Source organism: Castor canadensis, chromosome 15 (assembly GCF_047511655.1).
Source record: "Castor canadensis chromosome 15, mCasCan1.hap1v2, whole genome shotgun sequence".
Classification (NCBI taxonomy): Eukaryota; Metazoa; Chordata; class Mammalia; order Rodentia; family Castoridae; genus Castor; species Castor canadensis.
Genome location: NC_133400.1, coordinates 6,285,366 through 6,304,084, shown reverse-complemented (window position 1 = coordinate 6,304,084; position 18,719 = coordinate 6,285,366). Strand labels below are relative to the sequence as shown.

Sequence of the window (18,719 nt, the reverse complement as noted above, 5' to 3'; positions counted from 1 at the left end):
ATTATAAATGCATGCGGCTGAACTAATATACTGTATAACACGTATCAAAAGAGAAGGGCTAAAGGGGGCGGTTGAAATAAATGCAAGTTGAAGTTAAAAAAAAATAACAAATGTTACCTAGATTTATTATTTCTAGGGAACTGGGTCCACGATTTCAAGTGGCTCACAGCCTGCAACAAGCCTTTGTAACCTCTTAAAAGAGTTTACAGCCGGGTGCTGTGGCTCATGCCTATAATCCTAGCTACTCAGGAGGCAGAGATCAGGAAGATCATGGCTGGAAGCCATCCAGGTGAAATAGTTCCTGAGACCCTATCTCGAAAAAACCTTCGCAGAAAAGGGCTGGTGGAGTGGCTCAAGGTGCAGGCCCTGAGTTCAAACCCCAGTATAGAAAAAAAAAAAAGAGTTTACAAAGATGTGGTGACCAGTACACACGAGACACTTGAGTATCATGCTACATTTACGGTGAGAGTGACATTCCTACATTCAAAAATGCTGTCACTGGAGCAACTTAAAAATGAAATTTAAGTGCTGACAGCTCTGCAGGTGACTCTAAGGCTGGCTCTAGTTACAAGGAGGATTTGAATAAAGTTGATTCACGAACTCCAGAATGGGAAAATACAAAATTTCCTAAAGAACACGTCACTCTTTTCATATACAAGGACATCAATTGCCTGGTGTTCTTTGTCCCTTACTACTACCTTTAGATCACATTTTGCTGAAAGAGAATCCGAGACTGGGGGGTATGACTTCAAAAGAAGGCCACCATCAGGCAACTCCAGGTGGGCGATTGTGAGGCATATATTAAATGCACGATGACACGTGTATGTTGTAGGCGCCGCACAAATGCTTGCTTGTTGGCGGATGCTCTCCACCTGGCTACGGGACCCCGCGCGTGGCGGGGTAGGAGGGTAGGCATCCCTGGGGTGCCTCAGTTTCTCCCGCGGCGGGCAGAGCCAGGCTCCCGGGCGGCTCTCGGGGAGGGACACGCAGGGAGGGGGCGGCCCCAGGCGTCACGTGGCGCGGCCGCGGCCGAAGCAGAAGTAGCGACCGGGCGGCGGAGGGCGTGCGCTGCCGGAGTGCGGGTGCCGGGAGGCGGTGGCCGCGCGAGGGACCCCGGATCCCCGACCCGGGCGGGTGGCTGCGCCCGGGCGGCACGGCCAGGTGAGTTGGCCCGGAGCGGCAGGAGCGCAGGCGGGGTGCCCGGGGACCTGCGCCCAGGAGGGACCCGGTGAGCCGCGTCGGGTCTGGGGGACCTGGCGCCCGAGCGCAGCGGCGCTGGCAGGGGTAGGGCGCGCCGCCGGGGCTCCGCGCCGCCTGTGTCCCCGGCCCGGGTGGGGACGGCGCGGTCCGGGCCCAGCCGCCTGCCACTTCCTCACCCCGGCCGGCGCCACCTCGCCGGGATGGCAGTGGGCGGCCGGAGTTTGAATGGGAGCCGGGGGGAGCGGCGCGGCTTCGGGTGGGGGGTCCCGCGAGTGGTGGCGGTCAAGGTCCCTCTGGCCAGGCGGTCCTGTGTGGGTGGCGCGCGCCGGCTCTGGGGACCGCACTTCCCCGTGTGCACAGGTGGTTGCGGGGTGGGGGTGGGGCAGCGATGCCGGGGAAGGCGCAGCGGGTCCCCAGGGGCATTTGGAGACTTGCCCGGGAATCGCTGTCCTCCTCACCCAGGGTGGTGCGTCCCCCGCCCCCCTTCCTGTCTGGGAATCCCAACGAGGTCATTGTCCCCCGGGAGGAAGAATTCGAGGGAAAGCCGGCTCCTGCTTGGACCCCGGAGTTGCTGCTCGGATTCCCAGGGAGCCTGGGCCGGCCCTTTCAGCACCCTGATCTTGAACTAGAACGAGAGGCTGCTGGGGTGACATGGCGCAAGGGAAACAGGTGGCTTCGGCAGTGAGAACTTCATTCGAATTGCCCTGCATCTGTGTGACCCAGGGCACGGTGAAGAACCCTCTGAGGCCCGGAACCAAACCAACTTTCCTGGGCTGCGCCGAGAACTCGGGCCTTCGCAGGGAAACCGCCCGCAGTTCTTGTCCGTCTGGTTAACGGCCCTTCCCGGGCGCACAGGCCTAGTTTCAGTTTTGGGGTCCATGCTGCCCTCAAGCACTTAGGCTGTTGCACAGTTGTGTGCTACCGCGTAGCTGCTGCAGGGGACACTCCTTACCGGCCTCATGGCGCTCAAAGTGCCCAGTCTCCTGTCGCCTCCTCCACTATCTCCCTCACCATGCAAGGTGCGCACGTGGGGCCCCTCGGAGGAGGCAAAAACAGGACCCCACGAATAGCCACTTTGTACTCCCTGGGTGGAGTCTGGGAAATTACTGGTGACAAAACTTGTGGAAACACTTCTTACTTTAGAAAACAGTAAAAACACACAAAAAAGAGGTTTTTCTATAGGCCATCTCCTCATCACCATAGAGTGCTCCTCTCTGCCTCCCGGCCTCCTCTCTCTCCACTCTCCTGGATTTGTTAAGTAGACCCCTGTTAGGAAAATGTAATTCCAGTACAACTTACTGCTTTGCAGTATTTTTCTTCCGATAGCTTTAATTATCTAGATCTAATTCCCACATCAAATAGCTCGATATAGTTCTCATTCTTTCCAATAATTCCTGACCATTCTTTGCGTATTTGTTATTTGTATTACATATGTACATATGTTATTTGTACATAGCTATGTAGCCTAGCTACGTACTTGCTGCGTGGCCAAGGCTGGCCTCAAACTCCTGATCTTCCTGCCTCCACCTCATTAGTGCTCGGAATACAGATGTGCACAACCACACCTGGCTTATTTTTATTTTTGGGACAGCATCTTGCTCTGTAGCCTAGGCTGGCCTTGAAGTTGTGAACCTCTTGCCTCCTCTCATAGTGCTGGAATTACAGGCATTGGTCACCACACCTGGTCCAAGCATTCTTTAATGTGCTTGCTTCATTATTTATTTAAGGGGCCCTCCCCCAAGTGACAAATAGTTATTTCCTGGTTTTGTTTGTCTTATTTCTTATTTATTTATTTACAAATAGTGCTTCCATGAATATCCTGTGTGTATTTCTTTCTGCACTTGGGTGCTTGCTGGATCAAAGCTTATACATGTTCTACATTTCAGAAGACGCCCACAGATTGGTCTTAAAAAACAACATTGAACCACTTTACACTCTCACCTGAAGCGGGATGCTGCTGGGGTTCTGGGATGGAAGCATGCATCCCCTTAGTGGTGCAGGCGGGGTGTGTGATGAGCAGCAGTGAGGTGTTCAAGGGCTCAGCTGTGCCGGCTTTTAACAGAGTTGTTCCACGGGACTTTAGATGCAATCTTGTACTGCCCTACATGTGCCCAGAGCACACAGAAGAAGAAATCTTCCCTGTGTCCTGGTTTGGTGTTCTTGTATATCAGAAACTTGACTTCAAAGTGAAAAATGTAAAGTGTAAAAATGATAAAAACCTCTTAATTTATCTCAGCTTTATTTATATTTACACTATAAGTCATTTTATAAGATGGAAACCAAAAAAACTCTTTCTTTCTTTCTTTTTAAAGAAAAAGCAGAAACAAAGTGGAAATTGCAGAGAAGGCTAGTGCCCTTCTCTGGGGTCAAGGCCTCATTTGGAGACCTTCTGTCCTGAGTGTTAAAACTTTGAAGTCTGGAAGCCAGTTCTAGAAACTGGATTTTGGTTGTTGACTCCAAAAGGCTCTTGGCCACAAGGACCTCCTTCCAGTTGGTGAGAGGCAGTGTGAGATAGTTGGGGTTGATGCTTGAATTGGCCCCCTGGCTCCTGAGTGAGAAGTATGTGGAATCCTGGGGAGTGCCATACAAGACTTTCTTAGAGCTGGGATTGGAAGGAGCTGAGGACCCTAGTGCCTTGCCCTGGTTTTTGTTTAATTCAAGGAGTTGGGATGGGGGTTATGTTTCCTGCTTTTGTTCTGCTTGATGCTGTTCTTGGGTCCTGGTAGTGGGAAGTCAAGAGGTGCCTGGCTGGAGAGGTCAGCATAGTGCAGAGCTTTGGAATTGGGATGAGGTTCAAATTCTGTTTCTGGGCTGGTGGAGTGGCTCAAGTGGTATAGTACCTGCCTAGCAAGCATGAGGCCCTGAGTTCAAACTCCAGTACCACCCAAAAAAACCTCCCAAATCCTGATTCTACCACGTGCTAGTGGTGTGACCTCAGACCTCTCTTGAGAGGGACAAGGGCTGCCGGTTTAGTTAATCTCTGGCCAAATTCTGCCACAATTGTGGAAGTCTGAATTCCAGAGAGCAGGTGCTGAAGAATTGGATCTTGGGACTTAGATGGGGTCTCCATCCTTGTAAACTCCCATTGGTTTGGCAGGACCTTGATCAAGTAATTTCCCCTCTTTGGACTTTCATTTTCCCCTCAGGCATTGCTCATTGAGGTAAATGCGATGAACAGGTGTGGCACTTGGGGAGGACCCTATTAACAGTCACTTTCCAAGGCTGAGTTGGGCCATGGGGCACCTTGTTCATTCCTTTTTTCCTGGGTGATGAGCTGAGAAATCATTTTAGTCTCTCTCCCTTTGATACCCAGCAGAGTTCCTGGTGCACTGAGCTCATCCTGCCTCCTGACTTTTGCTGGTTCTTCTGATTGGAACACTGCTCCCTTCTGCCTTATCTCCTTTAAAACCTGGGTTTTGATACCTTCTCCTAGAAGCTTTCTCTGAGCCCCTAGTCACACCCCAGACTAAATGGGGGTCCTTCTCATCACTCCCTGACCCTCCCATGTCTCTTGCTGCACTTGACTCTAAATTAGGATTGTCACTTATACTTCCAAATGGGCAGAGAGCAGGTGCAATTAATTTTATCTTCCACTGCCAGCACACCTGTGGAAGTGCCTGTGGTTGTACTGAGGGAGGAAGGGGCAAAGGGCAAAGCCTGGGCCTCACCCTGCTCCCCCTCATTTGCATCCTAGTCCACAGCTCAGGTCCTTGCATAGGGTTGACTTGATCAATGTGTGTACTAATGAATGTTTAATTGAGGCCCTACTAAGTGCGGCTGGTTGTATATACATTGCAGCTCTTAGTTCTTCCAGCCACCACTTAAGGGCAATTTGTCCCCATTTTATAAGGAGGGGCCCAGATTTTGAGCAGGCTGGAGGCCCAGAAAGTCCTGGCCTACTGCCTGCTTCTCACTTCCTGGTCTTTGGACTGGGAGAGCTTTCTAGTGCTACTTTGTAACCTTGGAGGATTCAGAGTAACAATGTGGGGGCCTAAAGGGCTTTGAAGGGAAGACAGGCGATAGGAAGAATACACAGAACAATTGATGGTAACAGTTACAATCACTAAAGCTAAGGAGTGCTGTCCTTGCAACATTGTTTTAAGGGCCTGAGATCTATTATCTTGTTTAGTCCTTCCAGAAACTTTAGGTGCTAGACAATGTTTCCTTCTTTTCCATAGTGAAAATGAGGCCCAGAGTGTTTAAGGGGACTTGTAGTGACTAGGGCCAGCTAGCTAGGCAGGCTGTGGTGCAGCTCCAGGAATACTTAAGTCTTCCGACATTTGGGAGGCAGACAGAGGAGAGGGGAAGAGGAGAAGAGGTAGCTTCTGAAGGGCTTTGAGCAGAGGATCAATGTAATTTGACTCACATTCCAAAATCCTTCTGATTAATGGATTGAGAGCCATAGGGAGCCAGGGCAGAAGTAGGGAGACACTGAGCAGGTAACTAGAATAATCCAAGTCTGAGACCCTCGGAGCAGCCAGTGAGGGAGTGATGGACTGGATTCTGGATGAGTATGAGAAAGTTCAGGCAAGGGTTTCTCCAGGACTCGGGGCCTGAACACTTCTCTGTTAAGTTTTGAGCTTACATGCCCAAGAGTGAGCCTTGACCAAGGAAACCTGCTGGATGCTGGCACCCCTGCTGTGGCTTCTTCTTCAGGGTCTCAAACTGCTCAAACTCTCCAGTTTAGAAGGGATAGAACTGAGACATGACTTGGTCAAGCAGCCAGGCTAGGGCCACAGGCAGCAAGGGTCTACACCCGGATTTTGACCTCGAGGCTATCGGACCTTGACATTTTTCTGTCCTTTTGGGCTCATTTCCCCTTGGAGGAATCAGTTGCTCAAGTCTCTACAGACGCATTCTAAAGTTTCTTTTTTGGTTTTGTTTTTCTGTTCCTAATTTTGCTTAGGAAGTAATGGGATGATTAGAAATCTCCCAGCAGGATAGAAGAAGATACTGGGGTGGGGGCCACCTGGGCTGCTTTGGCTACTCAAATACCGTGCAGTGAGAGAGGGGGCCACCTTGGCCAAGCTATGGTGATTTGATTATTCAAAGCTGCTGTAACGGTTGGGTCATGGAGGTCAGGTCAGGGGTTCTTCCCACACCTGCACTTCCATTTAGACCTCTGCCTGCTGCCTGGGCTTCTGAGTGGCCAGTGACTCCCTGCCACTAGAACCTTCTCATCCTGATGGGCACAGGACAGAATTTTGGCTCCTGATAGTAAAGCCCTGGTAACTAACCCCACCTCAGTTGATTAAAATCAATTGACTCCTTTATTCTATTCTTCCAGCGTCCTTATTTCTCCTGACTTCTTCCTTCTCCCTGGAGTAGCCGCAATGAGCACCAAGGCCAATGTAGATGTGCTTCCGGAATATGAGAAGAGTCAGATCAAGAGAGCTCTGGAGCTGGGGACAGTGATGACTGTGTTCAGCTCCCGCAAGTCCACCCCCGAGCGGCGGACTGTCCAGGTGATCATGGAGACTCGGCAGGTGGCCTGGAGCAAGACTGCAGACAAGATCGAGGGCTTCTGTGAGTACCTGCTGGAGCTGGCATTGTGGCCCAGCTGCCTTGGCACCTTTGTACCATCCTGCCTTTGGTTGTTAAAATTGTTTCAATGCATGTTGGTTTGACACATCAGCCTTCTAAAAATGAAAGTGTTTTCACTTTGTGTGGACCTCTGATGGGGATGAGAGCAGGTAGAGGAAGTTCATCCAGGAAAAGTCTTGTGAAATGATAAAAACCCAAGTTGGCCAATTTGGAAATGACATTCAGATAGCATTGGGTCATCTGGCTCTCATGGCTGGTCAGACAGTCCTTTCAAGAGCTCACTGGTTTGAACTTGCAGAAACCCAGCTTGGTAGCCAAATGCCCGTGCGTTTTAGTGCAAACGACAGCAGACAGCAGCGGGAGGCCATGGGTCTTGTGTCCAAGTGCAGAGAGCACAGGCTCTGCAGCTTTCAAATAGGGCCCTGGTCCTGCCCACAATGCCTGCCCTCCCCGTCCCTTCACAGTCACCTACCGGCTCAGTTCCTGGCGTTTCTAAGACTAATTAGAGTAAGAGCACTTAAGCAATTCTCAGTTGCAGAGACTTGCTTTAATTTTGTTCTTTATTAACTGGTTTATAATTGAAAAAATAACATATTCTTTGAACCCCCGCACTTGGGAGACAGAAGCAGGGTCTTGAGTTTGAGGCCTGCCTGGGCTGCCTCAAAAAAAAAAAAAGTCATATAACAACAACTAACACTCTTGGGCATTAGGGAGTCAAATAACTCATAAATAAGTGTCTTCCTCCCGAACCCCTCATCCATGCCCCAGAGGCAAGCTCGAAACCAATTTCTTTTGTCTTCCAGAAATATCCTATGCTTGTGTCATGTATGTATATTTTTTACACAAACACACACACAACTGGGAGCTACCACATAACCCTCTGCACCTCAGTTTCTTTTTTCATTTAATAGTTATCTTGTGGTGGTTCCTTATCGGCACGTATTGACCTCACCACGTATTGACCTGCTTCACGGCCACACAGCATTCTGGCATCTGGCTGAAATGTAACAGTTTAACTCAGAGATGGACATTCTGTGCTGTTTCTGGCCATTTGTGACCAGCTGCAGTAATTAATTATCCATCGTATTCTTTTAAAAAAGTAACGGTTTCATTGAGCTATATTGGCCTACCATATATATACTTCACCCACTTGAAGAGGGCAATGCATGTGTTAGTATATTCACAGATATATGCAGGTACCTCCATAATCAATTCTGGAACATTTTTGTCACTTCGGGAAGAAACTCTATACCTGTTAGCCACCCCTCAGTCCTAAGCAACTATCAGTCTACTTTCTGTTTCTATAAATTTTCCTGATGTGGACATGTCATATAAATGGAATTCTAAGATGTATGACCTTTTTTGATCTGGCTTCTTTCACTCAGCTTCGTGTTCTCAAGGTTTGTTAACTTTTTATCACATTCAAGAAATTCATTCCTTATTCCTCCTATATAATATTCCACCACGGGATGGTTCCACAGCTTTTTCATCCATTCACCTGTTGTGGACGTTTGGGTTGTTTCTAGCATTGGGTTGATAGGAGTAGTGTTGCCATGAGCATTTGTGTACAGGTTTTTGCATGGATGTTTGTTTCTGTTTCTTTTTGGTATATGTGAGGAGCAAAATTGCTGGGTCATATGTTAACTCTGTTTAATCATCTTAGGAACTCCAAGACTTTTGCAAAGTGGCTGCACTGTTTACCTTCCTGCCACCAGTGTGGGGTTATCCTTGCATTATTCTTTTATGTCCATATAAGTGTATTTGAGGGACAACTTCCTAGGAAACTTATTTCTGAGTTCAGGGGTACAGCATATTTCAACTCCATGATTGTTTTTATTTGTTTTTGAGGCAGTGTCTCACTGTGTAGGCCAGGCTGGCCTCCAGCTGATGACTCCTACCTGAACCTCCCCAGTGCTGGATTTGCAGTCGTGTGCTTCCACACCCGGCTCTTGGCATAGTTCTTGATCTGATTTCAGAGGGAGATTGAACAGCTTTCCAAACGGTTTCTCCTGGCTTCAGAACCAGCAGGTCTCAGATGACACTGAACTGGAGCCCCTGCTTTCAAATGTGCCCATATGTGGAGGCCACCAGCTTTTCTCCAGTGTGGTTTGCCTTGGTCATGCTTCAACTCCCAGGTAGCCCAAACACTTGCAGCTGGAGTGAGGCCTGGGGATAGGGACCTGCAGGTGTCCACTGATGGTGGACAGGTGTGCCACAGCAAGAGTGGACAATAGGTTTCTGTCTCTATTTTTTTTTAAAAATCACATATTTTGGCTTTCTTTTTCTCTGTGCTGGGGATTGAACCCAGGGTCTCGTGCATGCTAGGCAATCACTCTACCACTGAACTACATCCCCAGCCCTTCCTTCCTCTTTTTGAACTGCAAGTCCCAAGCCTGGCTGACCATCACAAATACCTGATCCCTGGGGGATAGTTTTTAAAAATACAGGTTAGGCTTAGTGTAGTGGTACACACCTGTAGTCCCAGTGCTCAAGAGGATGAGGCAGGAGGATTGAAAGGTTCAGGCTAGCCTGGGCTACATAGTGAGACTCTGTCTAAACAAACACACACAAACAAAACCAGAGGTTACTGGACCCATCTTCTGGAGCCGATGGGTCTGATAGGATTTTGTCTTGAAATCCATACCCTCTAGTTCTCTACCTCATGCAAGTAAATCAGTTCTTTTATTCCACTTGTGGAGCCCCCTTGCTCCCTTTCTTGTTCATTCTCCCTGGAGTGGTCTAGACTGAGGATGCTTCACTACTGAGGCTGGGAGGTGGCTTTAGCCACTAGCCTGGTTTCACACATACCATTCTGGAGTGCTCCCTTCCCCCCCCCACCCCCCCCCGCCCCTTTCCTTTCTCCTTCGTGCTCTCCTACCCCTCTTCCTGCCCCATTTGAATGCCAACACTCTTGCAGTTGCTGGAGATCCAGCAGTAGTTAAATTAGATTCAAATCATCTTAGGGACTTCATTGTTTTATTAGGTACAAGAGGGTGGCACTTTGCTTTGTGACCTTGGGCAGGTGACTTTCTTCCCTGAGCTTCTATTCCCTTCTGTAGGTGGGAACAACATTGATGTCCACCCACAGGACTCCAGCTGGGAATAAGCAATGAATGAAGCCATCAGAGGGTTTCAGTGTGGCCCAAAGCATTTGAAGAATGTCAGTTGATGGAAGCAGCTCCTATTCCAGTTTCTGGGGCTGCTTGTAGCTGCAGGTGGAATGCTGCTTACTGAGGTAGTTGAGGACTGGTGTTGGCATCTGGGCTTTTTCTGGTGGACAGAAGGGACCATCGGCACTTTGAGTGAGCAGGCCTTCAAGCCCTTGTGGGGATGGTCGAAGGAGTTTTTGCAGCCTCCTGCTGTAAAAGAGGTTTTTATTGAAGAAACTCACTGGTCACTCTGGGTTTTCAGGGGTTGGCCACATATGAGGGGAGTATAGTTTTGGGGTACTTGCCAAGTGGTGTGTGGCTTTTGGGCAGGTACCAAAGCCCCTGTGTAGGCCTTGGTGAGATCTTGGGCCCCACTTTTAAGGCAGTGATTGGTTCACAGCCATGGTGATTTGATTTTGTCAACCAGGGAGGCATTTGGCAATGCATGTATGTTTGTCACACTGGGGCAAGGTGCTATTGGAATCCAGTGTGTAGATGGCAGGGTGCTGTAGCATGTCCAGCAGTGCACAGGACAGTCTCCACCACAAAGACTTATCTGGTACAAAATGGCAGTGGTAGCCAGGTGTGGTGGTGCACCCTAGTCATCCTAGCTTTTTTGGTGGTGGGGGCAGGAGGATTGAGCGTGCCAGGTCAGTCTGGGCAAAGTTAGTGAGATCCTGTCTCAAAAACAAAAATGGTTGGGCTGGGCATGGCTCAAGTGGTTGCGTGCTTGCCTAGAATGTGCAAGGCCCTGGTTCACTTAATCCCCAGTAACACTCACTCGTGTACACACCACACCACACCACACCACACCACACACCACACCACACCACACCACACCACACCACACCAAAATGGCAGTGCTGAGTGAGAAACTGCTCTGAAGTCACTTGTTTTGCTTAGAGCTGTGGAATGTCACTGGTACAATAGGGGCAGAGTCTAACTGCTCACCTCATGGCCAGAGAGTGGAAAAGGAGGGGGATGGGGCTCCACTGTCCCTTTCAAGGACACACCCCCAATGACCTGAAGACCTCATAGCAGGCCCGCCTTTCAAAGTGTCCACCATCTCCCAATAGCACATGGACTGGGGAAACAAGCTTTTGCCATGGACTTTCAGGGCACATTCTGGATAAACTGTAGCACCAGAGGCTTGGGCAAGATGGTGCTGGATTGCTTCCCCTCTAGCCCTCTGCAGAGAGAATCAGTGACTGTGGCCTCCTTGACATTGAGCTGGGGGTCTCTTGATGTAGGAGGGATGTGTAGGTTTACTTCCCTACCAGGGATGTCAGGTGAGCAGTCTCTAGGTAGAAGAGGGCCCCAGGTCTGGGCTTTTCTGAGTTGAGCATGGGTGTTACCTTAGGTCACACCTGTTTTGGGAGCAGGGAGTGTCTTGAGAGCCAGCAGGGTATCACCTGGTTGTGGGTCTGGATAGGCTTTTATCAGGAAGTTTTCACCTCTGTGTAGGCATATGTTCTTGTCTGTTGATTTTTGGCAAATCGTGGCTGGTCATGAATGAGAGACCATCACACATAGGCGCTGTCTCACCCCTTGGTATCAGATACTTGCCTGCCAGATGTATCAATAGTGGTTGTAATAATATTGATGAGAGCCCGGCTGATGAGCCCTCACTGTGTGCTGGTTCCTGTGCAAGCCCATCACACACATCAGCTCATTTGGTCTCCCTGGTGATCCTGTGATGAAGGAATTACCCTCACTTTACTGATGATGAGAATGAGGCCTAGGGGGACCACGCGATATGCCCCAGGCCAGGAAAGGGCAGGACTACAGTTTGAACTCATCCATCTGTCTGTCCCAAATCTTCCTGCTCTACACTACAGTCCTCTCCTCTGTGAATTCAAAAGGTGCTTCTGGAAAAACTCTCTGCTCGGGACCCAGAATGACAGCTTTGGTCACTTTATTACAGCAGGAAGGAAACATGGTAATTTCTTATGTGTGCCGTGGACTCATTCTGTCAGGTGCAGGAGACACTGAGAGGAAGGAGACTGCATCTTCATCCTTGGGTGCCTGTATCTCTGGGGAGACAGAAGGATGTACAGGTGGAGGCTTGAACCAAGTGGGTGGGGTAAAGGGCGAAGGGGTCAGGGGCAGGAGAGTGGAGCTCTTGCATTTCTTGGCTCATTCTGAAATCTATCCTAGGACCAAATAAGAATATTTTTGAAAGTTATTTGATCAAGATGTTGGAGGAACAGTGTGGCAGTTGTTTTCTCACTGGCGCTGTTTGAGAGTGGTAGCTAAGACACCCCATTAAGCATCTCAGAAGTGAGACTGTGCTGGGGACATGGCTCAGTGGTGGAGTGCTTGCCTAGAATGTGTGAGACTCTAGGTTCCATCCCCAGCACTGCTAAATAAAAAATAAAAAACAGAAAACAAAAGGATGCTCAGCCGAAGCCCAGTGGCCATAAGCTTACTTACTTTTTGGTTGTAGTGTGCAGTGGTAACACATAAATGCATAGGCCCTACAGCCAATGGCCTTGAGTTCAAATTTTGCCCTGCTGCTTGTATGCACTTGACCTTCGATCTCCCATGTCTCCCCTTTGTATTTCTGTTTCCTCATCTGTAAGATGGGAATAACAAAGGCCCCTGTCTCACAAGGAACCTGTGAGGATTAAGTGAAGTAATATATACATAATACATAGGTACATAGTGGATGTCCACAGTGCTTAAGTATTGCCTGCTCATCTTTCTCACTGTCATCACCACCATCAAACATAAAAGGAAGTGACCCTTAGAGAGGATGGGGTAGATATCAGAACTTCCATTTGTATCAAGATCTTGTGCTGCCCCCCACCTCCACCCCCGGGACATATCTTCACATAGGCTTCACATTGGAGCCTGCTGGGGCAAAAGATGGAGTTGATATTTTTCTTCCTTTGGTGATGCTGCCCTGCTTTGGGCCAGATGGCTGGGGAATTGGTTGTTGTCTTATTTGACAGTTGTCTTCTATCCTGGATAAAATGTTGAGTGATACTACGATTTAGCAAACACCCAAAGAGGACCTGGTGTATAGCATACCACTTGATACTTGTCACTGGAACTAAAGCAGAGAACAGGACAGTCCAGCTGTCTCATGGGGAAGACAGAAAAAGCCAAGCTAACACATTCAGTCATTTTGGATTGTGATGAATGCTAGAAAGGAAAGAATTCTTTGTCAGTGCTGTGACAAAGAGTAACCTGACAAGAACACTATTTTAGCTAGGACAGACCTCAGGGTGGCCTCTTGGTAGAGGTGACATTTGAGCTGAGACCGAAAGGTTGGGAAGGAGAGAGCCATGGGGGCTCTGGCAGGAGAGCATCCCAGCAGAGGACACAGCAATAAAACTTCCGAATTAGTCAGAGCAGGCTGACTACAGTAACAGGTCTTGATACAAATTTAGCCCACTCAAGTCATGATCAGTGGGGTTGGGGGTTGGAACTCTGTGCATTCTGGTGCCACCCGTGTCCCTAAGGTATTGGAGACTACTGTGGGATCCTCATGCCTGAGCCACGTGATCTTGGCTCAGAAGCTTTGTGCAGGCTGGGCCGAGAACCCAAGTGTCTCTTTCCTTCTTCCTTCCTTGACCAGACCTTAGCACATGACTAACTGCAAAGGGTGCTGGGAAACCTGCTCTAGCTGTGGGCCAGAGCAGGAAGTGGGTTTATTGAGCATCCTTCCAGGCTCTTCCATGGCCCCTGTTTGGAGGGTGCCCCACTGATGGCTGGCAAGTAGGATGATGGTAAGGATCTGGGGACTTGTAGGAGTTCAGGAAAATGGACAACCTCACTGCTAAGGATGGGCACTGAGTTCTCCTGCTCTGTCTGTGCTGTGAGCACTGGGGGTGGGTGGGGGACATCTTTGGACAGCCTCATCCCTCTCCTGGGGTCTTCTCACAGCCTTGCTAGACTTCCAGCAGCATGGCCTCTGTCTCCCTGCCTTGACTTTCCATGTGGTGCTGTCAGCAACAGCTTTGATTTCTGTAAGGATGGACTCCTGAGAGCAGCCTGAGATCGGGTATGCGATCACTCAGCTGCTTTTGAGACTGGTGTCCTTTGGCCTGGTCAGCTCTGCCTGGGTGTGTGGTGAGTTAGACAGGGTAACCTGTTGGATATCTTCTCTGGCTTTTTCAGGGTTGTGGGCAGGAGTGGTACCTGTTATAAATTAAATTGTGTTGTCTGAAATTTGCATGTCACAGTTCTAACCCAACAATGTCTCAGAATGGAATTTATTTGGAAATAGGGTCTTTGCAGATGATATTGGAGAACATGAGGGCACACTGGAATGGGGTACTCCCCTGGTCCAGTATGACCAGTGTCCTTATAAGAAGAGGAGAGAGACACTAGGAGAGAAGCCATGTGAAGTTGGAAGCAGACATTGTCCCTTACAAGATAAGGGACATCTGGGATGCCAACTATCCCCAAAGCCAGGAGAGGGGCGTGGAATGAATTCTCTGTCAGAGCACATCAACCTTGTAAGACATTGATTTTGGACTTCTGACTTCCAGAACTGTGAGACCAAAGCCTTCCTTGTGTAAGCCACTCAGTGTGTGGTACTTGAACCACAGCCCCAGCACGGAGCCCTTTAAACAGGGCTGGAGGGGCATGAGACCAGCATGGTGGTTGATTGATGTGTGGGTATGATGGGCAAGTTGGAGTTTGTCATGGAGGGATTTAAGAGTCCTGATTTTATCTCAAGTGCCACCTTACTTCCGAGCTGTGTTGGTCTTGGCCAGGGCTGTGATGGCATAAGGAGAGAAGTAGTCAGAGGTGGGTGCTGTGGAGCCAGCTGCCTGGGTTTGAATCCTGGCCCTACATTTATTACCTGTGTGACCTTAGCCAAGAAACCTAACTTGTTTGTGGCTGCATTCTGTCATCTGTAGAGTGGGGACAATGATGGTCCCTACCTTTGTAGGGTTGTTCTTAGGACCAAATCCCTTAGGACCCTAGAAGCACTTACAAGTGGTTTCTTTTGTTGTTATGGCTCACACTTCCTTCTGTTTCTCAGAAATCTGTCCCTTGAATTCTCTAACCATGGTGGTTCCACCCGTCTGGTTTCCTGTGATGTGGGATTTGGACTTTTCAATTTTTTTTTCAGTTTCCAAAGCCATCTCTCTGGATTTTGGGGAGCTAGGTGTCCTCCCCAAGAACTCTGTCTGGAAGAAAAGAAGAAGAAGGCAGCTGGCCTGAAGCTACATCTACTCTGAGATGCCAGAGGCTGAGCACTGTCTCTCCCAAAGGAAGACAGGTGTACCTCACTTGCATAGTTGGGATCCCTGAATCTTGGATGCTGGGCACATCTCTTACAGGTTGTCCTAAAAAAAGGGAAGGGATCTGTTAAAGTGCTTGGTGAATCTTTTTGGAAGGAAAGCCACCCCCATCCCTCACTGCCGCCTACCTTAGGTCATGAACAGGGATTGGTGCACGGCAGGTTGGAGGAGTGGTGTGGCTTGGAAGAAACTTAAGTACTGTGTGGTTTGGGGTTAAAACTAGAAATTCTGGTGTTCTGGGCAGTGCCTGACCACAGGGCCAGGCCCTCAGTGATCGGTGATCATCAGTATGGGCTGTAAGCTTGGGGGGCAGAGAGCTGTCTGCTCCTCAGAGACGGATCCCCAGAACCTAGCTAAGGCCTGGCCAGAAGTAGGTGCCCTTTGGTTATGTGGCTACAGATCAGTCAGAGGAAGGACTCAGTGTTCCCTAAGACTTGGCCCCTTTCATTTGGCCCTAAAGATAGCAGTGTCTAGGTTCAGAAAGGGTATCTCTGAGACCACCTCCTCTTCAATTGCACATCGCAGTTCCGGTCTTGGATCTGGCAAGGCTGCACTGACTTCATGACCTTGGGCTGCTTGGTCTCTTTTCCTCTTGGAGGCTTAGTTTTCTTATCTGGAGGATGGGGTAATGGTGGAGCTTACCCTATCACAGTGTTATGAAAGTTTAATTTGCAAATGTCTGTGATACCAGCAGAGTGGATGAAATTTTTGTTTGTTTGTTTGTTTGTTTGACATAGGGTCTTGCTATGTAGTCCATGCTAGCCTCGACTCACAATCCTCCTGCCTCTGCCTCTCAAGTGCTGGGATGACAGGCCTGTACCCAGCCAGGGCGGAATGTTTTTTAAGTATAGCGCCTCCCAGGCAGCAAATGAACTCATTGGTCAGGCAGGGGTGCCTGTTTTTGTGTGTGCTTGGGACACAAGAGGGGTCTTAGGTGTAGCTCACAGTTGTGTGTGTGGTGTGTGTGTGTGGTGTGTGATCCTTCTGCTATTCTGTGGCCAGGCTTCAGGTCCTGCTGGGATGGGAGAATGTGTATAGAAAGACAACCTGGTTCCTTGCCTCCCTCCTTCTGCAGGGCTGGGAGGAGTGGTGTGCACAGGTGGTGAGGAGGTTGTGTGAACAGAATCTGGAGGTGATGACAGTTCAGAACCCCCATCAGCACCACTGGGAAGGAGCTGTGAGCTGCTATTTTTGTCTTATTCTACTCATGCTGGTGGCCACGGGTGGGCGTGCATTTTGGGGGGCGAAGTGCCTGTTCGTGTGAAGGATTCTGTGCAGAGAAAGAAAAAATGGGAACTTAGTAATTTGTAGAATGGAAACTAACAAAATTACATTAGCAGGAAGGGGGACCTGCAGAGCTTAGAGGAGGAGGTGGTGCTGGCCCCCACCCACCAGCCCTGGGGCCTGGGGTCCTGTGGGGTGCTTTTTCAGCTCCTACTTGGGCTGGATTTGTTGGCCAGGTGTCCTTTCCCCAGCACACTCACTAGGCCTGCTGCCAGCTTTGGCCTGTGGGAGCAACGTCTACGGGCATGGCTAGAGAGGGCTGTGTCTCTTTGGCAGCAAGAAGGACCTGTGCTGTGTGCTAAGGACAGATGTTACACCAGTTTCCTGTATAAGCCAGCTCTGAGCTGGTCTCCTCTGACTTGGTTTTGTTTCTCCTAACTAAAACCACTGTTGCCTGGGTTTGGTGGTGCACACCTGTAATCCCAGCATTCAGGAGGATCCAGAGTTGAAGGACAGCCTGAGCTACATAGTGAGACTTTGTCTCAAGAGTCCCCTCCCCACAAAAAACACCCAACTCTTATTTTTCCTCTCATTATAGAAGTAATATAGAAGTTTTAATGGAAATATTTTAACACTACACCTGATACAGAAAACAACCCCTTCATCCTCCATCTGGAGAGATGCATGTTGACATGCAGTGACTCACCCCCTGGTCTTTTCTTTTTGTTGCAAAACTCTGGTATATTTTCACAGAATGTAGTCTTCCATAATGCAGAGTAACCTGCCTTTTTTCACTTTGTGCCATATTGGGACCATCTTACTGTGAACTAATTTAAATGTCAAATTTGGTATAAAAAACACTGTGACAAACACCCTGCACTCACCAGGCACAATGGCTCACACCTATAATCCTGGCTACTTGGAGGCAGAGATTGGGAGGATGGCAATTTGAGACCAGCCCAGGCAAAAAGCTCACAAGACCCCATCTTGACCAATAAAAGCTGGGCACAGTGCTGTGCACCTGTCATCTTAACTACACCAGAAGCGTAAATAGGATCATAGTCCAGACCTGGTCAGTCATAAACATGAATCCCCATCCCCAAAATAATTAAAACTAAAAGGGCTAGGGTGTGACTAAAGTGGTAAAGAGCCCTCAAGTTCAAACCCCCAAACAACAAACACCCCACACTCAAAGGCTTTGCAGTCTGATTGCTGGGCTTAAACAACTTCGCCACTTACAAGATTTGTGACCATGAGTACATTCTACCCACCAGGAAAATGGGAAAGCAGGGCAGTCCACCTAACTGGATTCCCATGAGAGGTTGGGAGTTCGTCCATCTCACACCTTGGGTTGTTGCTTGACAACACCTCAAAGCACTTAAGAGCTAACTCCTATTGCTGTTATTACTGCTAGTAGAATTTCTAAATTCTGGTAGGCAATTAAAGTCTCCCTCCCCACCCATGCCCCCACTCAGCATGTCCATGTTTTCATTCCTGGAACCCAGGAATATGGGACTGTATTGGCAGAAGGCTCTTTGCACATGTGCTAAGGATCCTGTACTGTGGAGAGTGTCCTGGGCCATACAGGTGGATCTGAGGCCATCACAGGGGCCGTTTGAGGAGGTGGGAAGGTCAGCATCTGAGAGGGCCTGGAAGGTAGTGCCTTGCTAGCTTTGAACATGGAGGAAGGAGCCATGAGCTAGCACAGGCAGGCAGCTTACAGAAGCCAGTTTTCCTCAGAGGCTGTAGAAGGAACTGGGCCTCCTGTCACCCTGATGTTAGTGCAGTGGGACTGGTGTTGGATTTCTGGCTTCCAGAACTGTACAGTAATAATTGTGAGTTTTCTTGAGCGTCCATGTTTGTGGTAATTTGTTATAACAGCAATGAGAAGCTAATACATCCTCCTACGTGGACAAGTTGGAATATTGGTTTTGGATTTTCTTTTTTTTTTTTTTAAGAAATGAAATAAAATGCAGTTAAGTCTCATGTATTCCCTTCCCTCCCTGGAGAAACCAGAATCTTGGCCCAGTAGTCACTGTCCTCATGTTTTTGTTCCATGATGGAGGGGGCAAATTGAACTGCAATATATTGTAAGATCTTTTGTAGATGCCGTAACACACCCCCAGTACAACAATAACATAATAGAAAGCAAACCTAAATAAAGCACAAAAATTTAATCTACAATTAACATATATGATTTGTGTTTACATAGAACACTGCCGTTATGCTTCACTCAGACAACTTGCTTTTTTTTTTTTTGAGAAACTGGGGTTTGAACTCAGGGCTTTGTGCTTGCAAAGCAGGTGCTTTACTGCTTGAGCCACCTCTCCAGTCCATTTTG

General features: G+C 48.8%; 1 protein-coding gene across 1 annotated transcript in view; it reads left to right on the top strand.

Moving 5' to 3' along the window:
• Positions 1 to 1,032: 1,032 nt before the first annotated feature.
• Plcg2 (phospholipase C gamma 2) overlaps positions 1,033 to 18,719 on the top strand; it is a 130,565-nt gene continuing 112,878 nt past the window's right edge. Inside the window, exons 1-2 of the mRNA XM_020179755.2 lie at positions 1,033 to 1,161; positions 6,488 to 6,726. Of these exons, the coding sequence (XP_020035344.2) occupies positions 6,534 to 6,726 (193 nt within the window). The 5' untranslated portion in view covers positions 1,033 to 1,161; positions 6,488 to 6,533. The remainder of the gene's footprint in view (positions 1,162 to 6,487; positions 6,727 to 18,719) is intronic.